This window comes from Mesocricetus auratus, unplaced genomic scaffold (assembly GCF_017639785.1).
Source record: "Mesocricetus auratus isolate SY011 unplaced genomic scaffold, BCM_Maur_2.0 Super-Scaffold_100038, whole genome shotgun sequence".
NCBI lineage: Eukaryota > Metazoa > Chordata > Mammalia > Rodentia > Cricetidae > Mesocricetus > Mesocricetus auratus.
Genome location: NW_024429216.1, coordinates 5,727,992 through 5,754,967, shown reverse-complemented (window position 1 = coordinate 5,754,967; position 26,976 = coordinate 5,727,992). Strand labels below are relative to the sequence as shown.

Genomic DNA, 26,976 nt, shown 5'->3' with positions numbered 1-26,976 from the left:
CATGAACACTTGTTTTGGGGTTCAAGCTCTCAACACATGAGTCTTTGGGGAAAACCCTAACCATATCAGTAAACAAAGGCATCTTCAATCAGGCTTGTTTGTGTAGAGGATTAAATATAAAGTAATAACATAAATGCTATTTTAAAGTCGATTCTATAGGGCCTGCACCTACTGGCTTATTTTAGAAAAAGCAGGCAACTAAATTAAAAAAATGTCAGAACTAATTTTGACGAGACTTGTTAGCACTGTAATATTTGCTTTCACCTTTTATTAAAGAAGAATTACAGATCAATGTAACAACTCCCATAAAACCCTTCTACATCCTCAAAGGCAACTAATATTATAAATGGAACCATGAGTAATATCAAATACTGTTCTTTGAACTGGTTTGTTACAATTATACCATGTTTCATCGTGTATTTTGCTTTCCCCCTCAAAATATTGTGATCTATTCATGTGACTACATGTGAATTTTGTGTATTTTATAGTATAGTATCCTACCATAGAAATAAACATACCGATCTATCTCTGTTGATGGATATGTTACATACAATTTAGAGCAAAACAAACCATGACTCTGGGAACGTATTGTAGATATTTCTTTGCATACATACTTGGTTCCTTTGAGTCCAATACACTAAAAGAGAATCGACTGTTCCATGTTGTGGGTATTTTAACACTCTTACTCTAGAGAAACATAGTCTACTTTATTTCCATAGTTTTATAATCTTACCTTTTCTATCTGGATTATTTTTATGTGAGTGTGTGGACATGCATTCCATGGTGTACCATTAGAGGTCAGAGGATAACTGTGGGAGTCAGGGCTTTCCTTCCACCATGTGGATTCTGGGGCTCAAAGTCAGGTCTGAGGTTTGCCAGCCAGCACCCTATCAGCTGGACCATCTCACCAGCCTGATGGATTGTACATATGTATGGTTGAGAAGTAACATGTTTGGGTCATATGGATTTTACACATATTGAACAGGATAGACTTACTCCAATGACTTCAGTAGCACTACACATACACAAAATGGCCAGGTCTTGAATTTCTATATTAATCCTCAATTTGCTTCCAATACTTTGTTTATTCGCTCAGAAGAATTTAGACAAGAAAATCTTTAAATAATGTAATGATATCTAGTAGTGAGCACCTTCCCTAGTTGTTTTGTCAAAACCAAACTGTTGCTATTTGTGGTCCTTTGCCTTGCTGTGTTCCTCTGAAATCAGACCATGAATTTCTTTACAACGGATGTGTGCATTTTGAGTGGAAGTATACCAAAGGCAGAAAATTGAAAGAGTACTTGAATTTTTATAATTTTCTGACTTGATTTTTTTCAGGTGTTCTTTTGTAACCATCAGCACGTTTTGTAACTTTGTAGACATGTCACCTAATTATCTTAGATTGTTCTTACTGACACATCACACAAAACCTCCTTTTTCATAGTCTCATATTGCTGACGAAAGGTTACTCTTCCTGCTTTGTCCATTCATAACTTGCTTCATACATCCACAAGGAGCTCCAGTTTGTTGATACTTGGCAGATATTTCTTTCAGATTTGAATGAGAATACGGATTAGACATCAATTGGTTTGTTCAGTTTCTCCGTTTTATCACACAATTGGTCATCTCGCTGAGAATTCTCTAATAAATGTGTGGGTTCTTCACAAGGCTTGCCTATGTTCATAGTTTTCTGCTATAGAACTGATGGTGTAGAGTGCAATGAGGTGTTCATTTCATGGGAAGGCAGTCCCCACATCCAGTGTTCACGGAGTTTCTAGTGAGTGTGGATTCTCTGGTGTCTAACAAGATGTGACTTTTGGCTGAAAGCTTTTCCGCACTCGATACAGTTGTAGGGCTTTTCTCCTGTGTGTTTCCTCATATGAAGAGTAAGCGATGAGATCTGAGAGAAGGCTTTCCCACATTTGCTGCAGTCGAAGGGCTTCTCGCCTGTGTGACCTCGTATGTGTATAGTAAGGGATGAGCTCTGGGAGAAGGCTTTCCCGCATTTATTACATTCATAGGGTTTCTCACCAGTGTGGCCTCTCATATGCACGATAAGGGAAGTTCTTTGCGAGAAGGCTTTCCCACATTCATTACAGACATACGGCTTCTCACCAGTGTGACTTCTCATATGCAAATTAAGTAAGGAGCACTGAGAGAAGGCTTTCCCACACTTATCGCATTCATAGGGCTTTTCTCCAGTGTGACTTCTCAAGTGAAGAGTCAGGGATGCAATCTGAGAAAAGGCTTTACCACATTTATTACAATCATAAGGTTTCTCTCCAGTATGGACTTTCTGATGTGTAATAAAGTTTTGTTTCTGGCTGAAGGCTTTCCCGCACTCATTACATTCATAGGGTTTCTCCCCAGAATGAATTTTCTCATGAGCAATGAGATTTGATTTCTGGCTAAAAGCTTTACCACATTCCTTACATATGTAAGGCTTTTCTCCAGTATGAATTCTCTGGTGCCTAACAAGATTTGACATCTGAATAAAAGCTTTCCCACATTCATTACACCCATAAGGTTTCTCTCTGGTGTGGATTTTCTGATGTGTAATGAAGTTTTTCTTGTGGCTGAAGGATTTTCTGCATTCCTTACATTCATAGGGTTTTTCACCTGTGTGACTTCTAATATGGACAGTTAGTGCTGAGCTCTGAGAGAAGGCTTTTCCACACTCATTGCATTCGTAGGGTTTTTCACCGGTATGGACTCTCACGTGTATAATAAGCATGGAAAACTGAGAAAAGGATTTCCCACATTTATCACATTTGTAAGGTTTTTCTCCTGTATGACTTCGCATATGAAGAGCAAGGGAAGCAATTCGAGGGAAGGCTTTACCGCATTCGTTGCAAGCGTAAGGTTTCTCCCCAGTGTGAACTTTCTGATGTGCAATGAGGCTTTGCTTCTGGCTGAAGGACTTTCCACATTCATCGCACTCATAAGGTTTCTCACCACTATGGATTTTTTCATGATCAATGAGATTAGATTTCTGGCTGAAGGCTTTCCCACACTCCCTGCACGTATACGGTTTCTCTCCAGTATGAATTCTTTGATGTCTAATGAGATTTGACATTTTAATGAAAGTTTTCCCACATTCATCACACTCATAACACTGTTCCCTACTATGAAGTTTATGATGATTAATAAGTTTTTCCTTGAGGCTAAATCCTTTTCCACATTGGTGGCATTCATAGAGTTTCCCACCAGTATGAATTCTCAGGTGTCTAATAAGGTCCAAGGTTTGACTAAAGCCTTTTCCACAATGATTACACTTAAAGGGGGTCACTACAAAATAGGGAGACCTGTTGTTAAATGATTTCATAGTATCATCATATTCAAAATGTTCCTCTGTCATTGAGCATTTTACATTATTATGGTCATCCAGATTATTTTCTGAACACTTTCCAAACAAGTCATTTTCATAGCTATTGTGTCTGGAAGAAATGGAATCTGCATTTGGATGAAATGTATTTGCAACTTTCTTAGCACATTCATTGGCTTCATCAGCCACTGTTTCCTTTAAAACTTGTTTCAAGAGTTTGTTCTGGGTTTTCTGGTGCTCATCAAGTTCCCAAATTTCACCTAAAATAGATAGCAAATAAATGTCACTGGTGATTTCCTTTACAATACTGAAATACCAAGTATACTTGAAAAACACATTCCCACAATTAAAGAAGTCTCAAATGCGTATCTCCCATTTTAAAATTAATCTTTAAAATATTTTCATTTTATGTATATGGGTGTTTTGCCTGTATGCATTTAAGTGTACCATGTGCATGCTTGGTGCCTGTTGAAGCCTGAAGAGGGCATCAGATCCTGTGAAACTGGAGTTACAGACTGTTGTGAGCTGCCATGTGGGTGCTGGGAATTGAACCTGAGTCCTCCAGAGGAGCAGCCAGTGCACCTGACTGCTGGGCCATCTCTCATGCCCCACATATATCTCTTCTATCCTCAGTTTTTAGAAGGAATTTTCAGGAAAGGAGCTATGAGTAGAAGCAGATATCTAGAATTCAATCACCTATGTTTTATGTGAAAGAATATAATATTAATTTTAATTACTTTCCTATATACATAAATAATTATTTAGGAAATGTAATAAAAAAGAAAACTATACTTTTAAAGAAATTTGAAGACTAAGGAAAAATTAGAAAGAAATATCCAAACAATGAATGACAATTCAAAACGAATACACAATGGCAAAACATTGTAGACTATGCCTATAAATTCAGCCCTTGGGAGATGGGGGTAGAAGGGTCAGTAATTCAAGGCCAGTCTCAGTTACATAGCAAGTTCAATGCTTGCTTGGGCTATATGAGACCCTGTCTTAATATAACAATAACAATAACAGAAAAGAAAGGTGAAAAGATGTTTTGAGTTCAATTGTGTGCTGCCAAAAAGATATAATACAGTCCTAACTCCCAGTACCTCAGAATATGGTTATCCTCTGGCCTTCATTTACTTACACACACGTACACATGTGCACCTTCACACACACACCCACGCACGCACGCACAAATTAAGAGTATTGAAAACAACACCTTGTGCTGATGAAATGGCTCAACAGATAAAGGCATTGCCGCCAAGCTTGATGACCCAAGTTCTATGGTACAAGTTTTCCTCTAACCTTCACATGAGCACCACAGCACGCACACACACACACACACAAGATGTAATTAAACATTTTTAAAGGAAAATGACATCTTTGTTTTAGAAGAGCTCACACTAACAGTTACTACCCAAGTCTACATGCTTTAGGGGAATACCTTGGGAAACATCTCAGATAGATTAACCATTTATGTCCTCTCTCCTCACTTGTCTGGTTCCCTCCCACTAACCTGGACTGTGTCTCTTTAACACTTCTTTCTCCACTATAGATGGCTCTTCCTCTTGTTCCAACTTGAAAATCACATCAGGTTTGGCAAGTGGAGAGCCTGTCAGAGGGAAATGACACTGATTTGGGTATATACACCATTAACAAAAACAACCCAGGAACTGAGAGAGGCCTGGGGAAGCCAGGTGTTCTAACTTCTGAAAGGTGTACCCTGAAATATCAACAAAGGTTTTGCTTTGAAGCTGCATCCTGCACAAGACCATAGCAAAGGCATCCCAAGTAAAACCCACCATTATTCCAAAGTTCCATCTATTTTAGAAAAAGGACACTATCTTACCCACTGTGATTAAGTTGTTATAATTTTCTAGCATCACATTCCGATATAGGTTCCTCTGAACAGGATCCAATTGTTTCCATTCGTCAGGGGTGAAATCAATAGCCACATCTTTGAATGTCACTGTTTCCTGTAACAACATACTTACACTCAACCTGAAGTTATCCATTTTAATGCCATAGGGAAAACATAATGAATCTTGTTCAGATAGTATTCAGAAAAGAGGATATATATATATATATATATATATATAAACACTGCCTGTTTTCTAAACAAAGCAAATATCTTATTAGTAATATTCTACCAGTTTATGATTATTTACCAGAAAATAGGGCCACTGGTATGTATACACAATAGAAATTTGTTCAGCCATAAAGAAAAATGTCATCATACCTGATGAACAAAGTGTGCCTGGGAGACTTCAGCTTTGCCTATTACCCCAGTGGACACAGCATGCTAGGAAGGTTCTAGCCTTGTCTGTTGTCCTGGTGAGTCGAGGAAGCCTCAATCCTACCCATCACACTGGCAACCACTGCTCTGAACCTTCCATAAGTGAGGTCAGCACATCTATCCAGATTTTAGCCACCACCACCCCTGGTTCTACCAGGTGATAACAACAACTTGGTATCCTTCACACTGAAGACTGTTAAGAGATATTCATGACACATAAATACCTACTCTGAAACAATGAGGCTAAGTTAGAGAAGAAATAAATTCAACAAACAATCTATCTCCAGATGTACAGGTCCAACACAATACACAAGGAACTCCAAAACCAAGGTAAATTAATTCCTTCAAAAATGATTAATCTATAGTAATGACATTCAAAAATGTGAACTGGATGAAATCACCCCCCAAAAAATAACTTAAAAGAAGGATAAGTATGTTTAAACAACTTAAAGAATAAAAGAAACTCCTGAAAAAAATCCCAAGAGAACACAAACAACTGAATACAATAAAGACAGAGACACGACATGAGAGAGAGTTTCCATAAGACAGAAATACTGAGGAAACCCCAAACTGAAATATTGGAAATGAAGAGCAGAGCAGTCAAATCAAAACCTCTATAAAGTCTCACCAACAGAGGGTGTCCAAAGGGAGCTGTATAACAGATGCAAACGCAATTCCGAAAATCACTAGTACATCCCTTAAAAGCATATCCACTGAATTAGAAAATCTAAAAACAGGGATGGATTTTTATATGCATATTATCCATCAAAATTAACTTAACATGAAATAAATAACTTAAAAAGATCTAGAACAAGCAGCGATATTGATGTGGTAATGAAGTCTCCCCTAGAGTCTCACTGCAGAAACAATTTACTCTTAGGGGTAGCCTGCATGCCCAGAAGTAGATGGCTGACAGAAGAGGAACTCAACAGTACCTTTTGAGATTCCTTGTCTCAGAATGTTTTGTCAGGGATTTTTTTTTGTTTATTGTTTTGGTTTTTTGAGATAGAGTTTCTCTGCATAGCTCTGGCTGTCCTGGAGCTTTCATTGTGGACCAGGCTGGCCTTGAACTCAGAGATTCATCTGCCTCTGCCTCCTGAGTACTGGGATTACAGACGTGTACCACCATGCCCAGCTTAATTTAACTTTTTATTTTTATCTTATTTTTCTAGTTTTACCCTACAGGTCTTTTGGGTATATATTATGGTCTCCTGTTTAATGTTTTTATGAGATTCATGAGTGTGCAAATGAATGGATCTCTGTATCTGTATCTATTTCTTTTGCCATTTCTTAGGCTCTTTTCCTTCTCTTTGTTTTGTCCTATTCCAATGTGTTAGTTTTTGTTATATCATCATATTATAATCCCTTAGAAGCTTGGTTTGTATTCTAATGAGACAGAAAGGGATGGATCAGGATGGGAGGGGAGGTGGAGGGAAGCTGGGAGGAGAAGAGGGAAACTATAATTAGGATATATTGTGTGAGAAAAAATCTATTTTCAATAAAAGGGGAAAAACTTCCTTTAGGGTTGGTGAGATCGCCCAGCAGTTATGAGTGTTTACTACTCAATCATGAGGATCTGCATTCAGGGCACATATAATAAGTCAGATATCTCAAACATGCCTGTAGACCCAGCTCTGAGGATGGCAGAGACAGGAGGTTCCAGCCTGGCTGAGAGAATACCAGTTTCAGGTAGAGACCCTGCCTCAAAAGAACAAACAGCAAGACACCGAGGATCACATCTGACACCTTCTTCCTGCATCTGTGCACCTGCATACACATGTATACAGACATACACACGTATACAGACACATATAAACAAGTTTTTTAAAGAATTTTAAATTTGCTGTAGCAAAATGGCTTTGGCAACTATTGTGATAGATGTAACATGTAACTAGAGTTTCTTTCTAGTCTGATACCACAGCCTATTAGGCCCAAATAAATACACAAATGCTATATTAATTGTAAATCTATTGGCCGGTGACTAGGGCTTCTTACTGGTTAGCACTCTCTTAATTGTTAACCCATGACTACTGCACTATGTATTTCTACATGGTCTTATCTTACCAGAGAACACCTGGCACATCCTATCTTCCCAGTCTCTACATGGTGTCTCTTCTCAGCCTCTCTCTGCCTCCTCCTTCCTTTCACTGCCCGGCCTATACTTCCTGCCTGTTCTCTCTCCCCAGCCAGAGCTCACTGCCATGTTTTATTAACTAATTTTGATGACTATATAAAAAGAATGTGATTTTGTTTTCTGTATTTTTGTTGTTTTGTTTTGTTGGCGACAGGATCTGAAACTCACTATGTAGACAAGGTAGCCTTTCTCTTATAGACCTTCCTGCCTCTGTTTCCTGAGTGCTGTAAAAGGTGTAAGTGAGCCACCATGCCTAACAAGAATATGATTTTTGTGTATTCAAATTTTGAATTTCTCCTTTACCACAAATGCATCCCTATTATGTTGAGAAGGCAAGCTTGTAAATACAGGAAGTGCATCAGTGGGGTTGGAGAGATGGCTCAGTTAACGGGACAGGACCCAGCTTCAGTTCCAGCACCCATGCCAAGCAACTCACAACTGGCTGCAATTACAGCTCAGATCGGACCCCCTCTTTTAGACTCCAAGGGCACCTTAACCTGTACATGCACCACAAGCCTTCTTTTTAAATTTTAAAAGGGGGGAGGCTCCTAGCTCAGTGGTAGAGTATTCATGCATGGTGCCCTGGGTGCAAACCCCAGTACCACAGACAAGCCAATAACAACACTCAAGAATGTTACTTGGGGCCGGGCGTTGGTGGCTCACACCTTTAATCCCAGTACTCAGGAGGCAGAGGCAGGAGGATCTCTATGAGTTAGAGGCCAGCCTAGTCTACAGAGTGAGTTCTAGGACAGACTCCAAAACAATAAAGAGAAACCCTGTCTCAGAAAACCAATATATAATACATATATTACTTGGGATAACAGTGCTCTCTGACACAAAGTCATTTTGAATAATCACTTTAGAAAACTGTTTTCCATAACAATGGACTTTATGTACAACCTGGCATTTATAAGAAATTTCACATTTTTCATATTTATAATTCCTAAAAATAAAGCCAATTAAATGACTATCATCAATATGCATAAATACAAGCCAATTAGGCATAAATACAAGCTAATTTGCTAGTTGAATGAGAGAACTAATGAGAGAACTGATGGGAAACGTTCTTCTGTTTACTGGTTTGTGAATAAAACACTTTGGCTGATTGGCCAGATAGGAAGTGACACAGCTCGGCAGAAACTTGCCACTAGCTAACCATAGAAGTCTGGAGATCTGTGCAGATAGACAGGAAGTGATATAGCTGGGCAGAATCAGGATGTAAGCATGGACAAACAGGAAATCGCTCTCCTCTGCAGAGATTCTAAGCAGTCTTCATGTAGCAGGCAAAGGCGTTGCAGGTCTGGCATTCCCCAGTAAGCCAAGACCATGTGGAAATACTTAGATTAATAGAAATTGGTTAATAACAGCTAGTCAATAAGAAACCCTAGCCAACGGCCAACAGTTTCCTAATTAATACAGTGACGTGTGCTTCTTTGGGGCAGAAAAGGGCAATGGGACCTAGTAAGGCCAAGAAAGCTCATGCTATCAGAGAATTGAGCTACAAATATATGTAACAATTGAGCATGGGTGAATCTGATAAACATAATATTAAGGAAATAAAGACAGCTATAGACAGATCACATGAATCATATGATCCACTCCTTTCCATCCAGCACATGGGGCCCAGATTGAACTCAGGTCTTCAAACTTGGTGGCAAATACATTTACTTTCTAAGCCATCTTATTGGCCAACAATTCTATTTATAAACTCTGTGCAGGCTACACAGTGTGTTCACTTTAAAAATTACCTCAGTGTGCCTGAGGCAAAAATTAGAGGTATAAAAAGCTAACAGATATGGAAACACATTGAGGAAAATAATTATTCAGTATTTACCTCAATGGAGATAAAGATGCCATGAAGTGAGGGCTATATTCAACAATTCAATTGCTGAAAATCCTATGTGTACAGACTGACATTTTTATAACTTACAATATGTCCACATGGCCTCATAACACAATGGTAGCATGTCTGAGCCCACAATATGTTCACCCACCAAATAAAGTCAAATGAAGTTGTCTTCAATACGCCAAATGATCTTACGCCAGGTAACCCTCTACCCTCTCAGAGGTAACCTATTCTGACATTGTTGATGCTGAGAAGGATCTCATTATCCAGGCTGGCCTTGAACTTGCTAAGTAGCCAAGCTGACATTGAGCTTCTGCCCTTTCCACCTCTCAAGTACTAGGATTATGACCATGATCATCATACCCTGGTCACTATTCTGACTTCTAACACTTTGTGCAGGTCTGAACGGCATCTGAATAGTCAGCTGGTGTTTACTGTTGTCTTTCACTCTCTGGAGGAGTAGCAGGAGTCCACTCCCTCACTGCTGCACAGGCCTGCACACTGTGTTTAGACATTCCTCACTGCTGCATAGTGCCCACCACACAAAGCCCTAGGCTATGTTTACTTTGCTGTTGATGCTCATTTGTGCTCCTTCTGATTCTGGAGTACTTTGATAAACATTGCTTCATCTTTAGTCAAAACAAACAATGCAGGTTTATGAACTGTAAGGAGACACAGCATTGTTCTCATTGACCCATGTGCCAATCAAAGGCTTGTTTCTGTGAGGAAATTATTGTATTTAGTCTTATATACATGAAAGTGATGTAATCAACTTGTGCCCTGTTTTCTTTACCAAAAAGAATGAAAATAATTGCGTGTGGTGGTACACACTTTTAATCTCAGCGCTTGGGAGGTAGAGGCAAGAAGATCTCTGTTAGTTCAAGACCAGCCTAGTCTACAAAGATAATTCAAGACATTCAGGGCTATACAGAGAAAAACCCTGTCTTGAAAGACCAAAAAGGAAAAAAAAAAAAAAAAAAAAAAAGAACTGAACCCAAGAGTCGAGGCCCAGCTTTAATCTCTCTGAATGAGCTTCATAAAAAACCACATCTGAACTCTCCCTTACTTTTAGACTTGTAACACCTCTCACTTCCTCCTTTGGAGAAAACAATGTTTTCTGTACTGAGGCCTTCCAAACGTGTGGCATGGGGTACTGCAGTGCCCTACAATTGCCCGCAGAAGAGGACAGGACACCAGTTAATACTTACCTCGGACTCAGTCATTTCCTCTTCTTTTTAGGGAGGGGCAGCTTGAGCAGGCTGAGCTGGCGGAAAGAATGGAAGTCATTAAAACATGCTTGCCTTTGTGGTTTCAGCAATATGTATTTAGAATTTATGACCATTCTTGGATCCAACAGAAAGTGGAAAAATCTCCATTCTACTGAGGGGCTAATGCTACAAGGGTCACCAGAAAGACAGTGTGGGGCTGAGAGCAGGATCCGTGGGGATGTCCAGACTTTTCCATAGCTCTTAGAGCACAGGCCCACATAGTCCAGGACAACTAGGAAACTGTTAAGACATAGGTTGTCTGTGTACTGTTACATTTACAAAAGAGACAATTAAATGGGAACATAACGAGAAAGGTGATTATTTCCAGGACTGGGGGGTTTATGTGAGTTAGTGAGGTGTATCAGAAGTACTGGCAGTTAAGAGAATTAAATCTTTATTTTCCATAGGAAAAAAGGAAGAAAAAGGAAAAAATACATCTAAATCAGAAAGACATTAGACACGCAGGGTAATTACAGGATTAGGGAAGTGGAGGCGAGGGCTGAAAATTGGCTCAGTGATTAAGATTTGCTTCCCTACCATCAAGACCCAAGGTGGGTCCCAGCAGCCACGGCCCATAGCTCACAAATGCCTGTAACTCCAATTCCATGGCAAGGGATCCAGTGGCCTTTTCTGACCTCCCTGGGCACCTTACACACAAGGACACACACACACACACACACACACACACACACACACACACACACACACACACACGGGGAAGGAAGAGGAATGGGTATTGACAATCATCAAGGATTTGAGGAAGGGAACCTCTCTCTTACTTTTCCTGAGGATGGGTGGTCAAGAGATGCCACTCTCTTCTTCAGGTGGAGGATTGCTGCTTCCAGGTCTGTAAAGGGAAGCCTTCCCGCCAGCCTGGCTTCAGAGCCGCATCAGTTCCAAATAAACACACAGGAGGCTGTATTATGAAGCTGTTGGCCTTGCTTGTTTCTTACTGGCTAGCTCTGACTTAAGTATTTATCCCATAATTGTTAATCTAAGTATTTCTCTTACCGGAGAAGTTTCCGGGCTTCTTATCCCTATGGTGGTTACATCTGTGTTTCTCCTACCCAGAGTCCTCCTGGACTCCTGGTTCCACCTATCTTGCTTCCCTATTGGCCAACAGTGCTTTATTGATGTATACACAGGACTTTCCCAGCACAGGTCCCAGGACCCCAACCTTGATGTTTATGCTCCATCCTGTCTGCACCTATCCCAACCCACCCCAGAGTCTAGAATGGCCGAGGGAAGAGCTGGGTGTGGTCGAAAGAGCCACCGTTAGTCTGGACCACACCTTCTGCTGGAAGCCTATAGAAAGGACATGGAAACTGACTCCTTGTCTGTTTGCTCTCGCTAGCAAGCCCATTCCTTCACTGACACTAGAGCTGACTTCTTTGAGACTCTTCCACACACTGAAGACCAGCTGAGACACCCAGCCTCATGGACTGAACAGCTACTGGTTCTTGGACCTTGTTATTAGACATTAATTGTTGGACTAGCTGGGCCAGGGCCTCTAAGACACTCTAATACATCCCATGTATATAGAATAAACAGTTGTTACTCTAGAGAATTCTGACTAATACAAGGCCCCAAGGGAAGCCCAGTGAAACAGATTTAAGCAGAAAGACACAATGGCCTTACTCATCCCAGACAGCAGAGGTACAGCTCCGACTCAGATCAAAGGGGTGTGGATGGGACCAGGAGGCGAGAGGAGAGTGGAGGAAGTCAATGACATAGGAGGGCAGGAGGAAGAAGGTTCCCAAGGTTTTGGCTATGGGCGGTTTGCCCAGGAACACCAGGACAGCAGCATGAAAGGGGCAAGGTTCCTCCTTGGCTGACCTTGCTAACTCTCCTTCTTCCTTAGGTAGGAGACTCCCTGCCGGAGCCTGACTCAGATGCTGTGCGACCCTTTACCTGCATAGAAGGGGCTTCCCACACTCCAGGGTGGCTACTTATTTGCCCCTCCTGGAGTCCCTGCCTCCATAAGACATTTAGGGGAGTCTTCCAGCAAGGCCCATTTCCACCTCCTCCATTCTCCTTGAATCAACTGTCCATGGCCAGTTTCCCTCATCACTGCTGTCCTCTGTTCTGCCCACGCTGCCCTTCCTATCACCATCACCCCAGGTAGCTCCAGCTCCAGCACGTGCACACAGCTCCTTTTCTAGACTGGACAGCTGGAAGCCTTGTCTGGGGCTGTTCTCACTCTCCCACAGTCCATGCTGAACCCCTCCTCTTGCTGAGTTTCTCAAACTTCTTAATTTCCCTATGAGGGAAGAGATCCTTGGGTACCAAAAAATGCTATCTAATGGGTTCTAGTAAAACTAAGATAGACGCACCCCTTTAATCCCAGAACTTGGGAGGCAGGGACAGGTGGATCTCTCAAGGCTAGCCTGGTCTATACAGTCAGTTCGAGACCAGTTAGAGCTGCAAAGTGAGATCCTGTGGCTAAACAACAACAAAATTCTTTTTGATAGTTTCATGTTTATTTGTGTGAGACAGGGTCTCTCTAGATAGCCCTAGCTGCCCTGGAACTCGCTCTGTAGACCAGGCTGGTCTTGAACTCACAGAGATCCGCCTGCTTCTGCCTCCCGAGTGCTGGGATTAAAGGTGTGAGCCACCCCTCCCATTTCCTTCTAGCGCGCAGGCATGCATACACAATGGGTACATACCCACATATTAGTTAGTGGGCTCCATGATCTCCATGACTACCCCACTCTTCCTCATTCTAGGTTGTTCTGCTTCTCCGTGACCTGTATTTGCACCTGCTGACCCTTTTCTCTTGATCTAGTCTGGTGCTGAACCCTGTCACTGTACAATTTCCAGTGTAGTTGTTATGGTCTCCAACTCTATAATAAATTCCCTGGTACCTCTTATTTCTGTCTGCTGAAATTCTCTCTATTCACACATTGTTCTCTCGACCTTGGTGGGCCTCTTTATGAGATTTATTTTTGATTTTTTTTTTTTGTCAGATAAGCCATTTAACTCTGATTCCTCATGACTGGCTTCATGAAATTAACCTTGTACATCTGTGTGGGACATCCTTGCTGACTTTGCATTTTCTCTGACTCTCTGTCTTCTGATGTCTGTGCACTAGAACAAGAATCACTCCCAGCCTTCATGAACTGTGTTCGGCTGGGACCTCCAGCTCATTCCTGCAAGCCCCATTCCTCTCTCTCCAAAACCCACCCTCCCAGAGAATCTCCAACAAAGAAAAGGCACCAAAGAGCCCTGTCCACATTCTTGGTGACCAGAGCTACATAGTGAGACCCTGTTTAAAAAAAAAAAAAAAAAAAGAAAAAGAAATCCAAAATCAAAATATAAAAAATTTTTTTAAAGTTTTTTTTTCTGTTTTGAGTTTTTTGAGACAGCATTTCTCTGTGTAGCTCTGGTTGACCTGAAACTCACTATATAGACAAGGCTGGCTTTGAACTCACAGAGACCTACCTGCCTCTGCCTCCCAAGTACTGGAGTTAAAGGTGGGTTCATCCTCTACACCATGCCAAGGAGGTCCAGTCCCAGCAGTACAGGCGTCTGAGACTCTTCCAGCCTTTGAGCTCCTCAGCCTGGCAGAGGACTGATGCCACCCAGACTTAGAGACATCCATCACCCTCGCCCAGCCCAGGGTCATGTTCCAGGTAGTGGGTAAGTCCATTGTCTTTCGGTGGACACGGGAGCTACCTTTTCTGTATGAGCTCTCATTCCGGTCCCACATTTCCATGCCAATTTCTGTCACAGGGGTGGATGGGATCCCCTCCTTTCCGCCTAAGACCCTCCACTTGCCTGCATTCTTGCTGGAAGATTCTTCTCACACTCTCTTCTAGTCATACCCACTTGTCTGGTACATTTACTTGGCTGGGATATCCTCAGCTTCTTTGGGGCCACCCTCTCCCTGGCCCTCACACTCTCTTCTGACTCCCATCTTCCAGATTCCCTCATTTTGGGGCCTGATGGGATTCTTCCGTCACTGGATTCCTACCTTTGCCATCACGACCGTCCCTGTACCAGGCAGTCGGAGAGACCCCCACAGGGCCCCTCACCTACCTGGCCGCTGTCTGCCACCACCTCGGTTTACCGAGGACTCCCCCCGCTCTCCAGGGCTCCATCTGACACTATCACCTCTTCACAGATGAAAAGATGGGAGTGGCCACCAGCATTCCAGTCCCACCAGTTGGGCCTTCAAATCAGGTTGTTGCTTTTTTGTCCAAATAACTAGACCCCACCATGTGTGGATGATAGTCATGTTTGGGGGTCCTAGCAGCAGCTGAACTCACCAGGGAGGCTCTCAAGATCACCCTGTTTCAGCCGCGCACCTCTCAGACCTTCTGAGTCATTCCTCTCTTTCCCTCCTTGGGCCCTCATGGGTCCAGGTCATTCACTTAATGTTTCTAGAAGACCTCCAAACAACCTTGGCCTCTAGCCCTGCCCTAAATGTTGCAAACCTCCTCCCTGTCTCTCCCTCCTCTGATACCCCCTCCCACTCCTGCTTAGAGGCTGTGGAGGCCTTACTATCACCCCAGCCTGGTCCCTTAGACCAACCCCTCACAGACCTCTCAACTCATGCTCTTTATTGATGGAAGTTCTTTCATAGACAGATCAGGAAACCACCAGGTGGCTTATACAGTGGTCACTTCCTCTAAAATGGTTGAGGCAAGTCACTTGTCAATGAGAACCCCTTGACAAAAGTGCCTTGATTAGAGCACTCCAAATACCTAACGGTCAGTGGGCTAATACCTACCCTGACTCTAAATAGGCCTTTTTAGTAGGCCATATCCATTCTGTCCTTTGGAAGGAAAGAGGATTCCTCACTGCCCAGGGCACTCCCATTGTCAATGGACCCCTACAGCCAAGCTCTACAGTTCCCTGTAGAGATAGCCATAATCCATTGCTGGGGACATCGGCCCTTCAAGGACCCAGTGGCCTTAGGTAATGCCAAGGCTGACTCACTAGCTCAGGGACTGGCTTCCAGCTCCACTGGATCTACAAGACATCTTCTGTTTGTGTCACCCTCCTATCAGTCCTGTTACCAACCAAGAGAGGAACAAACTCCTGAAAAAGGGGGCCACAGAGACAAAAGATGGATGGTCTACTTAAATGACTATATCATCCTCCCCCAGGATCAGGCACTCCCATCTTTTCAGAGATCCACCAAATCTAACATACAGTGTTTCATTCGACTTCCTAGAGCCCCTCTTTGATACCACCCATCTTCTGGCCTGTATTTCACAGGTCCACTCCTCCTGCCAGATGTGTGCCACGGCCAACCTGCAGGAGGCCTCCAGACATGCCAGTCCTTGCACCATCTCCGAGGACACCAACTGGGCAAGGGCTGGCAGGTTGATTTTTACCCACATGCACACTCAGAAAAAGCTCCACTGTCTCCTAACTCTTGCTGACAGGATAGATACAGGCATTCGCCACCTCCAGGAAACAGCAGATATCGTGGCTCAGGTACTCCTTGAACACACCATCCCTTGATTTGGCATGCCACACACCATCCAACGGACAACGACCCAGCTTTCACTTCCAGGTCATTGAGCTCATGTCTGAAGTCCTCAACATCTCCTGGAAGCCCATATCCTACTGCCAACATCTGCTGGAAAGGTTGAGACGGCCAACAGACTCATCAAACAACAACTCACCAAGCTCTTCACTGAACTCAGGTTATCTTGGCCCTTCCTCCTCCCCATTGCCCTTACCTGCCTCTCATAGGGTCATCCCATGCTCTCCTACAGGCATAAGCCCCTTTGAGCTCCTTTATGGAAGTGTTCCTCATCAACCACCATCTCCCAGCCCAGATCCTTCCACTGGCTAGGTATCTCCCCTCCTAAGGTCCCTTCTCCATTCACATGCTGACAGCTACCTCCCTGTCCCCACACCAATGGACCCAACTGCTCCTGAACCTACCCTACCGTTGAACTTCTCCTGCCCCTTCTCCCACCTCGATCTCTGGGGACTGGAGGACTCACCTGGGAGTTGCTTTGCTCAAAATAAGCCTGTTCTTTTACTTTTTCAATGTGGCTTGATTGGGCTTATTGCATCAGCAAAGAAACTTCATTATCGGGGTTCTTTAGAAAGCCTATTACTTTTTCCTGTTTCTTTCTTTTTTTTTTTTTTTTTTTTGGTCTTTTGAGACAGGGTTTCTCTGTAGCTTTGGAGGCTGTCCTGGAACTCACTTTGCAGACCAGGCTGGCCTCGAACTCACAGAGATCCGCCTGCCTCTGCCTCCCGAGTGCTGGGATTAAAGGTGTGCCCCACCAACGCCCGGCTTTTTTCCTGTTTCTAATATATTTTAAGACAAAATTTGGTAGTTTTCTATCATATCTATGCTTATAGTTTTGAAAACTTTTCTCAAGTTGTAGCTATAAAATTTTATCATCAGCCACACTAAGAAGTACGCTTTCTTTTTCATACTTACATGAAGATTTGAGACACACACACAGAGAGAGAGAGAGAGAGAGAGAGAGAGAGAGAGAGAGACAGAGACAGAGAGAGAGAGAGAGAGAGAGAGAGAGAGAGAGAGAGAGAGAGAGAGAGAGAGAGAGAGAGAGAGAGAGAGAGAGATCTAAGAATAAATAATCAGTTCAGGTAGAAGGATTCCAAGCCTAAAGCCTGCCTGGACAACTTAACCCTCCTCAATAAATAACAAAATAAACAATTAAAAAAATAACATTTTTAAGGGCTAGAGACTAGTCCAATGGTCTAGTTCCTGCCTAGCACATTCAAGGTCCTAGGTTCAATTCTCAGTACTATAAAAGGAAATAAAAGGGTTGGAGAGATAGCTCAGCAGTTAAGAGCACTGACAGCTCTTCCAAAGGACACAGGATCAATTCCCAGCACCCACAGGGCAGCTCACAACTGTCTGTAACTCCAAGATCAGACACCCTCATATGAACATACATATAGACAAAACACCAATACAAATACAATAAATATGTTTATTTTAAAAAGATTTTCATTTAAAAAGGAAATAGAAGAGTATAAAAAGAAAAGGTTCATTAAATAAATACATCAGGATGCAAAGGACTCTGATATTTCTTATACTTGCTTACAGAGATGAGAAGAAAGGAAGCCCAGAGGTGCTGTGAAATCTGCACTGGCCTCGACAGAAGAGGGACAGGTACAGGGCAGAAAAGAGGCTTCCCTCCCATTTGACGTCACCTGCCTGTCTTTGACTATATACATGCATGAACAAGCAGCTTTTAGTCTCAAGTGAGGGTGGTGGTACATGCCTGTATTTCCAGCACTTGAGGGGTCGAGACAGGAGGGTCTCCATTAGGACAAGGTCACTCACTCAGCCCACAACAACAAAAGAAAAGCTCTCCTTTACAATAAACAGACAAGGCCTTTTCACAACAAAGCCTACGAGAACAGAACTAGTGTTTGTTTATAAGCTTCTCTTGCTCTGAGGGATCCCTAGAGTCCTCGAGAAGCAACCTCCCCACTTACATTTGCTAAACATGAGGTAACAACGCCACGTTAACCAAAGTGCAAAGCATTTGGGTTAGATAGGTTAAAAGTGAGAGGTGTGCTTTCTAAAATAGCTAGCCTCTTTCCTCGAGTTTATGTTTAAACTTACATATGTACTTTACTCAAATTCCCCTCAATTTGTATTCATTTTACCCCTCCCCAGCCCACTGCCAGACAGGGTTTCCCTGTGTAGTCCTGGCTGTCCTGGAACTCACTCTGTAGACCAGGCTGGCCTTGAACTCAGAGATCTGCCTCCCTCTGCTTTCCAAGTGCTGTACCTGCTTAAAAACTAAGAAATTCTCCCACATAAACACAATGTCACTATTACATCAACAACATTGAACATTGGTAAAATAAGAAAATCTATACAGTTGTGGGGCTGGAGAGGTGGCTCTGTGGTTAAGAGCACTGACTGCTCTTCCAGAGGTCCTGAGTTCAGTTCCCGAACCCCATATCAGGTGGCTCACAACTGCCTGTAACTCCAGCTGCAGGGAACCCAGTGCCTTCTTCTGGCCTCTGTGAGCAACCCCTCAGCGTGCACATATCCATACACATATATTCATATTTTTAGATCTACATATTCAAACATTCCTAATAATTTTAAAGATACCCTTTTCAAAATTAACTTGTTAAATACCATGATTTAGTCAAGAATTTGACACTGAGGCTGGAGAACTAGCTCAGGGTTAAAAAGCAATGCTATTCTTGGAGAAGACCCAGGTGCAGTTCCCAGCACCCACACTGGGCACTCCTAATTGCCTGCAACTCTAGCTCCAAAAGCACCAACACCCTCCAAGGCCACCAAGTGCAAACACGGGACATGGACATGCATGCAAGACCTCACACATACATATAAAATAATGTGAGTCTCTTAAAATTATACTTATAAAATGTTCTCTTGCTTACATTCGTTCAGTGGATCCTTTTATAGATTTGTTTCTAAATGCCTTGGGGGCTTCTTTCACTCCTGAAGTTAAGCTCCAGTTATATATAATGATATGGCTTTCTTTAAACACACTGCCCATCCTGTTCCCATGCCTAGAAACCACACCTGATTTCCGACCACCCTGCTGCTCCTTTACCAAAGCCCTGTTCTTAAGTCAAAACTACCTCACTTCTTGGCTGGGGTATTCCTTTATGTAGACTTCCTTAGACTCCTGAAGTCCTTAAGCTCCCAAACTGTGGCGTTTATTCCTCTGCAATAGTATTATCTGTTGACATGCCAGGCTCCCTAGTATTATGAAGCATTTATAGTATGGATTGATATAAGACTCGGTGTTTCATGACATAGCACAATAACTCACAGGAAAAGATGCAGCAAATTTTGTGAAATGAATTTTAAAACACCAGGATTAGTATGTTGAAGTCTCTAATGGAAAATTGGACATTTAGGGAAATAAGCAAAGAAATGAAAACTGGGAAAGAAAAAGATGCTATAAAACAACAATAACTTTGAATGTCTTTGTGCTGATCAGCAGAATCAATACATCAAGGGAAAGCATTAATGAGTTTAAGGATACATCAATAAACAAACACTTTCTAAGCATTAACGCAAAACACTGGAAAACAACCAAACTATGAGACCAAAGCATAGATACTACATATGCAAATGAATTGCCGAAAGGAGATGTATTTTAAGCAATAATCCACAGGGAATGTTAGAAACTGATAGCAGATCTGGTTACAATCCTGAAACGCTCAGAGAATAGGAGCGGGGAGGACAACACACACACACACACACACACACACACACACACACACACACACACACACGCAAGCGCGCGCATGAACGCACGCACACGCGCATACAAGCATAGCATACTGAAAATAAAAAGGAAGCTAGCAAAAACCCAACACCATATCCCTACAGAAAGGAAAGAACTATAGCAGTCTTAAAAGTAACCACAGACACAAAACAGAGTACAGGGAGTGTTTGCTTTAAGAAGAAAACACCAACCCAGAACTGTTTATCCAGTTTCAACAGTGAAGGACATAGAGAAACTCAAACAAAAACCGAGGGAATTTATGCAAGCAGATCTTCCAAGGAATGGTTGGTCTCGATGGCATATTCCTGTAAATCCCAGCATTTGCAGGCAGAGGCAAGAAGATCTTAAGTTGGACAACAGCCTGGCTAGAAATCAGAGTCAAAGAAACACACCCTGACCCTGAAACCAGAGGAAAACACACACACACACACACACACACACACACACGCACGCACGCACGCACGCACGCACGCACGCACGCACCCCTTGACCCTGAAATCAGAGCCAGTGAAGAAACCATAGCCAAAGAAACACACTCTGCCCCTGACCAACTTAGCACAAAAGCCCAAATCTCTTAACAGGAAAATCAACCAATCCCTGAGCACAAAATTCAGCCAATCTCTGAGCTTGTCCAAGCTCAGGAATTGAAATCTGACCAATACCCATGAAGAAAATCTTCACCTTGGAAAAACTCTGCCCTTAAGAAGCTGTGGTGGTGCACTCCTTTAATCCCAGCCCTAGGGAGACAGAGGCAGGGGGTTCTCTGTGAGTTCAAGGCCCTGCTCCACTCTGGTGAAAGATGGTCTTCACCAAAGCTCATTCAAGAGATTTATTGGGAGGGAGGAATCCAGGAGTGGCTGCCTCTGCCTGGGTGGAAAAAGACAGCTTCCAACTGAACAGGCATAGGGCTTACATAGGGTTCCTTAGGGGCAGAGTTTTTCCAGAGTGAAGATTTTCAGGGTGGGAATTGGCCAGATTTCAATTCCTAAACCTGGACAAGTTGCCTTTTTAATCCCTGACAGAGGCAGCCACTCTCCTGGACTCCTCCCTCCCAATAAACCTTGTGACTGAGTTCTGGGTGAGACCTTCCTTCTTGAGCAGGGCAGAGAATAACAATTTTTGCTGGAACAGAGAAGCAACGGACATGCCAGCAAGGAAACTCCCTTAGCGGAGTAGAGCAGAGAATCAACAGACGTTTCTGTGGGGAAACTCTCTTAGCAGAGTAGAGCAGAGCTAAGCTGTAACAGTTCTCTCAGAGAGGAGCAGGATGGCTTCGTTCCTGAGGGGAAACCATCACCCACCTGGACAGAGCTTCAGGTAGAGCCTGGCTCCTGACAGCCAGGGTACTTTCCCTTCAGAGCTGTAACACTTACATTTTCCCTTCAGAGCTGTAACACTTACATTTTGGTGCTGGAAACCCAGGACTGGCTGCTTTCTAGCTGTCTACCATCTTTTTTCTCTCAGTTCACCCAGGATCTCCAATGGGAGGCTCAGACCGTCCTTACCTCCAGGGTCAAACAGACTCACTGGGCCACCGTAGTGCTACAAAATCAGTGAGGATTAGATCCACTAACAGCAGAAAGAGGTGTGTTGTGCGATGTTTTGTTTGTGTTCTGACAAATAAGGCTTGCCTGGAGATCACAGGGAGGAGATAGCCACTAGTTAACCATAGAAGCTGGAAATGGTGGCGCACACCTTTAATCCCAGCACTCAGGAGGCAGATACTGGAAGGGGTAAGGTGGGGTGTAGACAGATCTGTCTTTTCAGACAGAGGAACGAGACAGGAGGAGACAGCTGGCAACTGCTCCTAGTTCTTTGATATTCTGGGTTTTTACCCCGATATCTGACTCCTGATTTACTGATTAAGATTATTTAGACTAACACTTCAAAGGTGGTCTTTGTCTCTTCCTAAGGAAGAATTGTTGGTTCTATGCCAACCAGTCAGGTACAGTAAATGACAAGATCTGACAGCTCCAGATGGATCTCCAAAAAAGTAAGAATCAGTCGATGCCTCTGGCTAGTGGCTCTTTAACAGTTCAATATGGGACTGGATATAACCCTTCTTAAACCCTTTCTCCTGCTTTTCTTAATCCTACTAATGTACCCTGCTTTATAAACTTACCTAGATTTCTTCAAAAACAGACTTAGAAGATTTCTCACCAGGACTGTAATCAGTTGCTATTATATGATTACTCCTGATTATACACTGATGGTGAAGATCAAGCTCACCCAAAGGACCTTGACGCCCTGATTCAACAGGAAGTGGTCTAAAGATAGCATTGCCCCCTTTCTGTGATCTGATTGGTTACCACTAATAAACAAAAAAGGGGGGAATGTAAGTCCCTTAAGCCACATGAGTGGCCAGGCCCTTCCCGCAAGGACCTCAAACTGCCAGGTTCCACCCACAGAACATTCTAACTGCCCTAACTGCTGGACCCTGCCGCACCCTACACAGTAAAAAGCCCAATCTCTGGACATGAAATCCCCAATCTCCGCCCTGAAAAGACCCACCCTGAAAAGTTCCCATACCCTTCTCAAGGAATTCATAGAAATCCTGTATCCTGTTCAGTTTGCTGCTGTTTCTAAAACTATATCATGGTGAATCACAATCTGTGAGTATATTTTATTTAAAAAACAAATTTTTAGGTCAGGCAATGATGGTGTATGCCTTTAATCCCACCATTTGGGAGACAGAGGCAGGCAGAGTTCAAGACCAGCCTGGACTACCTAGTGAGTTTCAGGACAGCCAGAGAGATTCATCGGGAAACCCTTTCTCAAAAAACAGGACCTGGAACTTGCTATATAGACCAGGCTGGCCTGGAACTCACAAAAATACACCTGCCTCTGCCTCCCTAGTGCTGGGGTTAAAGGTATCCACCACCACACCTAGCTTGTATTTTTAAAAAACAAATTATATACTTGGAGTGGTAAGTGGGTAAATATACATATAGATACCTTAAACTGTTAAAAAACATTTCCTAGTTTTGTAAACACACATGCCTAGAAACAGTGACCATACCAACAGTAATAAGCATTATAATAATGGTTTTTAAAAATGACTAAAAACATTCTATTTTTATTTTAATTATTACTTACACGCACACACCCATGCATACTGGAAAAGACAGAGGAGCATTAGATCACCTACAGTTGTGAGCTGCCTGATGTGGGTGCTGGGCATCAAACTCAGGTCGTCTACAGGAGCAGCCAGTGCTCTTACCCAGTGAGCCACCTCTCCAGTCCTCATTATGCTTTTAAATGCTATTTCTCACTAAGAGGAATCAGGGCACTATACAGAAAATATTGACTTCATGACTAGAGCAGAAAACGTTCAAGATGAATAGCTGGTGGCAACAAAAATACCGGGAATTAGAAAAGATTATTGAGGCCATGCTGAAGGGCTCAGAAGCCATCTTGAAGCGCTGCCAAATAGAAAGAATGGACTTCAAGTAGAAAGTAACGGCAAAGACTTGAAAAACAAGCATGTTGAAATCAATGAGCACAAAATGATAACACAAACAGGAGCTTAGGAAGAGATGCCCGAGGCTAGCTGGGGAGACTGCTCAGTAGTCAAGAGCACCAGCTGCCCTTGCAAAGGACGCGGGTTCAGTTCCCAGCACCCACGCTGGATGTCTACAGCCACCTGTGGATAACTAGTTCCAGGGGACTGGACACTTAGTCTGGCCCCGAAGGCACTCGCATATACACGGTGCACACAAAGGCAAGTAGGCACACATAAATAAATTTGGGGAGGGGGCAGCTTGGTGACAGTGGAGCATGTCTTTAATCCTAACACTCAGGAGGCGGAGGCAGGCGGATCTCTGCGAGTCCAAGGCCAGCCTGGTCTACAGAGTGAGTTCCAGGACAGCCTCCAAAGCTACAGAGAAACACTGCCTCAAAAGAAAAAAGAAAAAAAAAAAAAGAATCAAATTCTTAACCAAGTCAACCCTGTTGTATCTTGTTACAGTCACACTCTGCATCAATTCTTTCAGCCAAGTACCCCAGCTCTGCTGCAACACTGTACTGAGAGCACCACTCACCATTCTCACTCCGGCACTCTGGAGCTCCAACATATTCTCTTAGACTATTCTCAGTTTCCTAACCGGTCTTTCCGCTCCGTCCCTCACCCTGTCCCTGCCCTGTCTGCATTCCTTATCCAGCTGCTCACTGTCACCAGAGCAGCCAAAGCTGCCATTAAGCAGATATACTACTACTCCCATGTTCAAAATACTCAAGGTAAAAGTCGGAATCATTATTCAGGACTACAAGTCCCAGCATCCTCTGCTCTCCTCCCCTGCACTGAGCCTCCTTCTCACATCTTGCTCTAGTCTCTCGCCACATATGCTGTTGTAGTCAGCACCAGCATTTTCCCCCACACAGGCATGACAACCTCAAAGCCCATTTAGCTGCATTCTCCCTATCCGCAGCAACCCTTCCTCAGCCGTGGACATACCCACCTCCTTTTCTCCCGTCACCTCCTTACCGCTCCTTTTCAATAGCGCTTCCCTGGCCACTCCATCTAAAACTCTTCTTCCCGTCTCTAAACATCCTCCTACCCGACTTTCTTTCTCAGTATCTTCAGCACTTGATATATTTCATTTACTTTCTTTGTTTATTGTCTGGCCCACGGCAATGTACGCAACATGACAGTTGAGCGGTTGGTTCTTTTGTTCAGTGCTGTATCCCAAGCAAGGATGTGTGACTGACACTCGATAAATACTCAGTTTATAAGAGGATGCTCAGCAGAGGAGGAGTGAAAGCTGGAAACAAAACACTATTTTAGAAAAACAAATCAAAATGCTTGATTTTGGTAACAAGCACTGTAAACTAAATTTTATATTATAACTATGAAGTTAACAAAGATTACTATCACTTACGGTATTTATTGTTATCTAGGGTGTATCGCTATCCAATATTAAGATGCATCTATTATTTTAGTAATGGAGTAGGATGTTAGAGCCTTGCACTGGGAACAAATGTTTAGATTTAGGGAGGTTTTAATAAGGATTGTAAGCGTATCAATTCCACTTCTAAATGCCTGGCCCAGGGAGGGAGGAAGGAAGGGGGGTACATTAAAACATCGCCAAAAAGTTCTTCATAAACTTGGCTTATAACTTCAAGAAGTTGAAAAGACACAAATTATTCAGGAGACAGACGCATATATACGTATACCAAGAAAAGTTTAAATTGTATACATTTGTAACTGCTTTTTGTTTTTGTTTTATGAGCAGGGTTTCTCTGTATTGTTTTGGAGGCTGTCCTGGAACTCGCTCTGTAGACCAGGCTGGTCTCGAACTCCAGAGATCCACCTGCCTCTGCCTCCCGAGTGCTGGAATTAAAGACATGCGCCACCACCACATGCTCTTTATATGAGCACATATTCACAAAAGAGTGTAAAAGAAGTACATTTAAAAGACGCTGCATGACTAGGAAAACTGAGTAATTTTTATTCTTTGGGCTTTTCCGTATCTTGGTATTTGGGGAATGGAGTGGGGGCAACAAGGGGAATGACACAAGACAGCTTGTCAACACTGCAAATACACGGCCAAGCGTTGGGGCTGCCAGTATTTCACATAAAAATGTATTTCCCATTATTATAAACGACCAAACGCGGTCTCCACACATCTGCACACACCATCCTACCTAACTTCCGCCCAGAGTTTCTCATTCATCCATCATCTCGGGTCATGCACTTGTGCAACCGTGCTCGTGAAGGCCCCTGAAGGATAGCGAGCAAATCACAGCCACACCGCGCCCAGGCCACGGCCGCTGTAAACGGCCAGCATCGCCTCCTCCATCCACACCAGGGGCCACAGGGCCCCGCTCCCACCCAGCACAAAGAGTCCCGGCCTGCGGGCTCGCGGCTTCCCGGGGACTCACCGCCGAGCCCGGCCACAGGCCGCGATCCCACCCCGCCGCCGCCCAACGCTCACGGCCCGGGGTGGGGGTGGGGGCCACGGCCCGCGCGCCTAACGCTGGCCGGGAAGAAGCGCCGCAAACCTGGGTCCGTTAGACGCCGGGTAGCACTTCCCAGAGGGCCCCGCGGCTCGCCGGGCGGGTCGAGCGAGCCGGGCGTGTGCCCAGGGGAGGGCGCGGCGCTCCAGCAGGAGGATCGGCGTAGGCCTGCACCGGGCCGCGGGGGACTTGGGGCAGCCGCTTCCCTGCGGCCTGGCATTCGCTGCCTGGGTCTGCAGCTTCCAACTGGAAAGCATCCAAACGGGTCCGCCGCTTTCTTGCTCCGGACTACATTTCCCAGAGGCCTTCGCGGCCCGAGACTTGCGCTCACCCAAATGAAAACCGGCCTTTGCTTGCATCTGAGCATCTCGGGGTTAAGAAGTCTGGTCTAGTTAGCTGGGTTAATGACTGCGCTTATTTAGCTCCCTTCTGTCTGGTTCCCTAAGAAAGTTCTTTTCTCAAGGTCTGGCATTTGGACAAAAGCCCCCAATTCCCACAGGGGCTAGGAGAAAGTTCCTGCTTGCTCAAAAGGGAGTCATTCTCTTTATGGCAAGAGGAACTTGTGGTTCTTCCATTAACACTGACTGTGGTGCCTTTTAACTCGCTGGGCTCCCCCAGTTCCCGCTCACAAGCCCCCACCTCAGCTCACAAGCCGCCTATCTCCCCTTCCCAGTGAACAGGGGAATCTGTCCCCGGTCACGTCTTGCTTTCCCAGGAGACAGCTTTGACAGTCTGCAATAAACTTTTCCCCTTTCACCCACGGAGCGGTTGTTTTGGTTTCTTTACTGGGCTTTTCCGGGCTCCCCCAGCGATTGTCTACCTCTTTACAGGAAGGGTGGTCCTCCGGGAGACATAAACTCTTTGGTTGGTAGCTGGCAGTGAAGGGGTTAAACTCGCCCACCTTATTTACTTATCCACCCTCCCA

General features: G+C 43.8%; 1 protein-coding gene across 5 annotated transcripts; it reads right to left on the bottom strand.

The window, feature by feature from the left end:
* Positions 1-253: 253 nt before the first annotated feature.
* On the bottom strand, positions 254-26,307 carry Znf569 (zinc finger protein 569). 5 transcript variants are annotated; one of them, XM_040734539.1, is made up of 5 exons: positions 25,977-26,307; positions 10,807-10,862; positions 5,172-5,298; positions 4,839-4,934; positions 254-3,585 (listed from the first exon to the last, which is right to left on the bottom strand). In XM_040734539.1, the coding sequence occupies exons 2-5, from the start codon at positions 10,819-10,821 to the stop codon at positions 1,775-1,777; spliced, it is 2,049 nt and encodes a 682-aa protein (XP_040590473.1). In that variant the 5' UTR covers positions 10,822-10,862; positions 25,977-26,307; the 3' UTR covers positions 254-1,774. The 5 variants fall into 5 exon arrangements, with proteins under 5 accessions (XP_040590473.1, XP_040590476.1, XP_040590475.1 ...); XM_040734542.1 differs by having other exon boundaries at positions 10,807-10,857; XM_040734541.1 differs by having other exon boundaries at positions 26,097-26,307.
* Between the last annotated feature and the right edge of the window lie 669 nt (positions 26,308-26,976).

Bases quoted from the DNA above. Each gene is read 5' to 3' on its own strand.
- Znf569 (XM_040734539.1), bottom strand. The intron at 4,935-5,171 runs GTAAGATAGTGT...TCCCTCTGACAG, and splicing joins TAACAACTTAATCACAGTGG to GCTCTCCACTTGCCAAACCT. The intron at 3,586-4,838 runs GTTAGTGGGAGG...TATCTATTTTAG, and splicing joins GTTAAAGAGACACAGTCCAG to GTGAAATTTGGGAACTTGAT.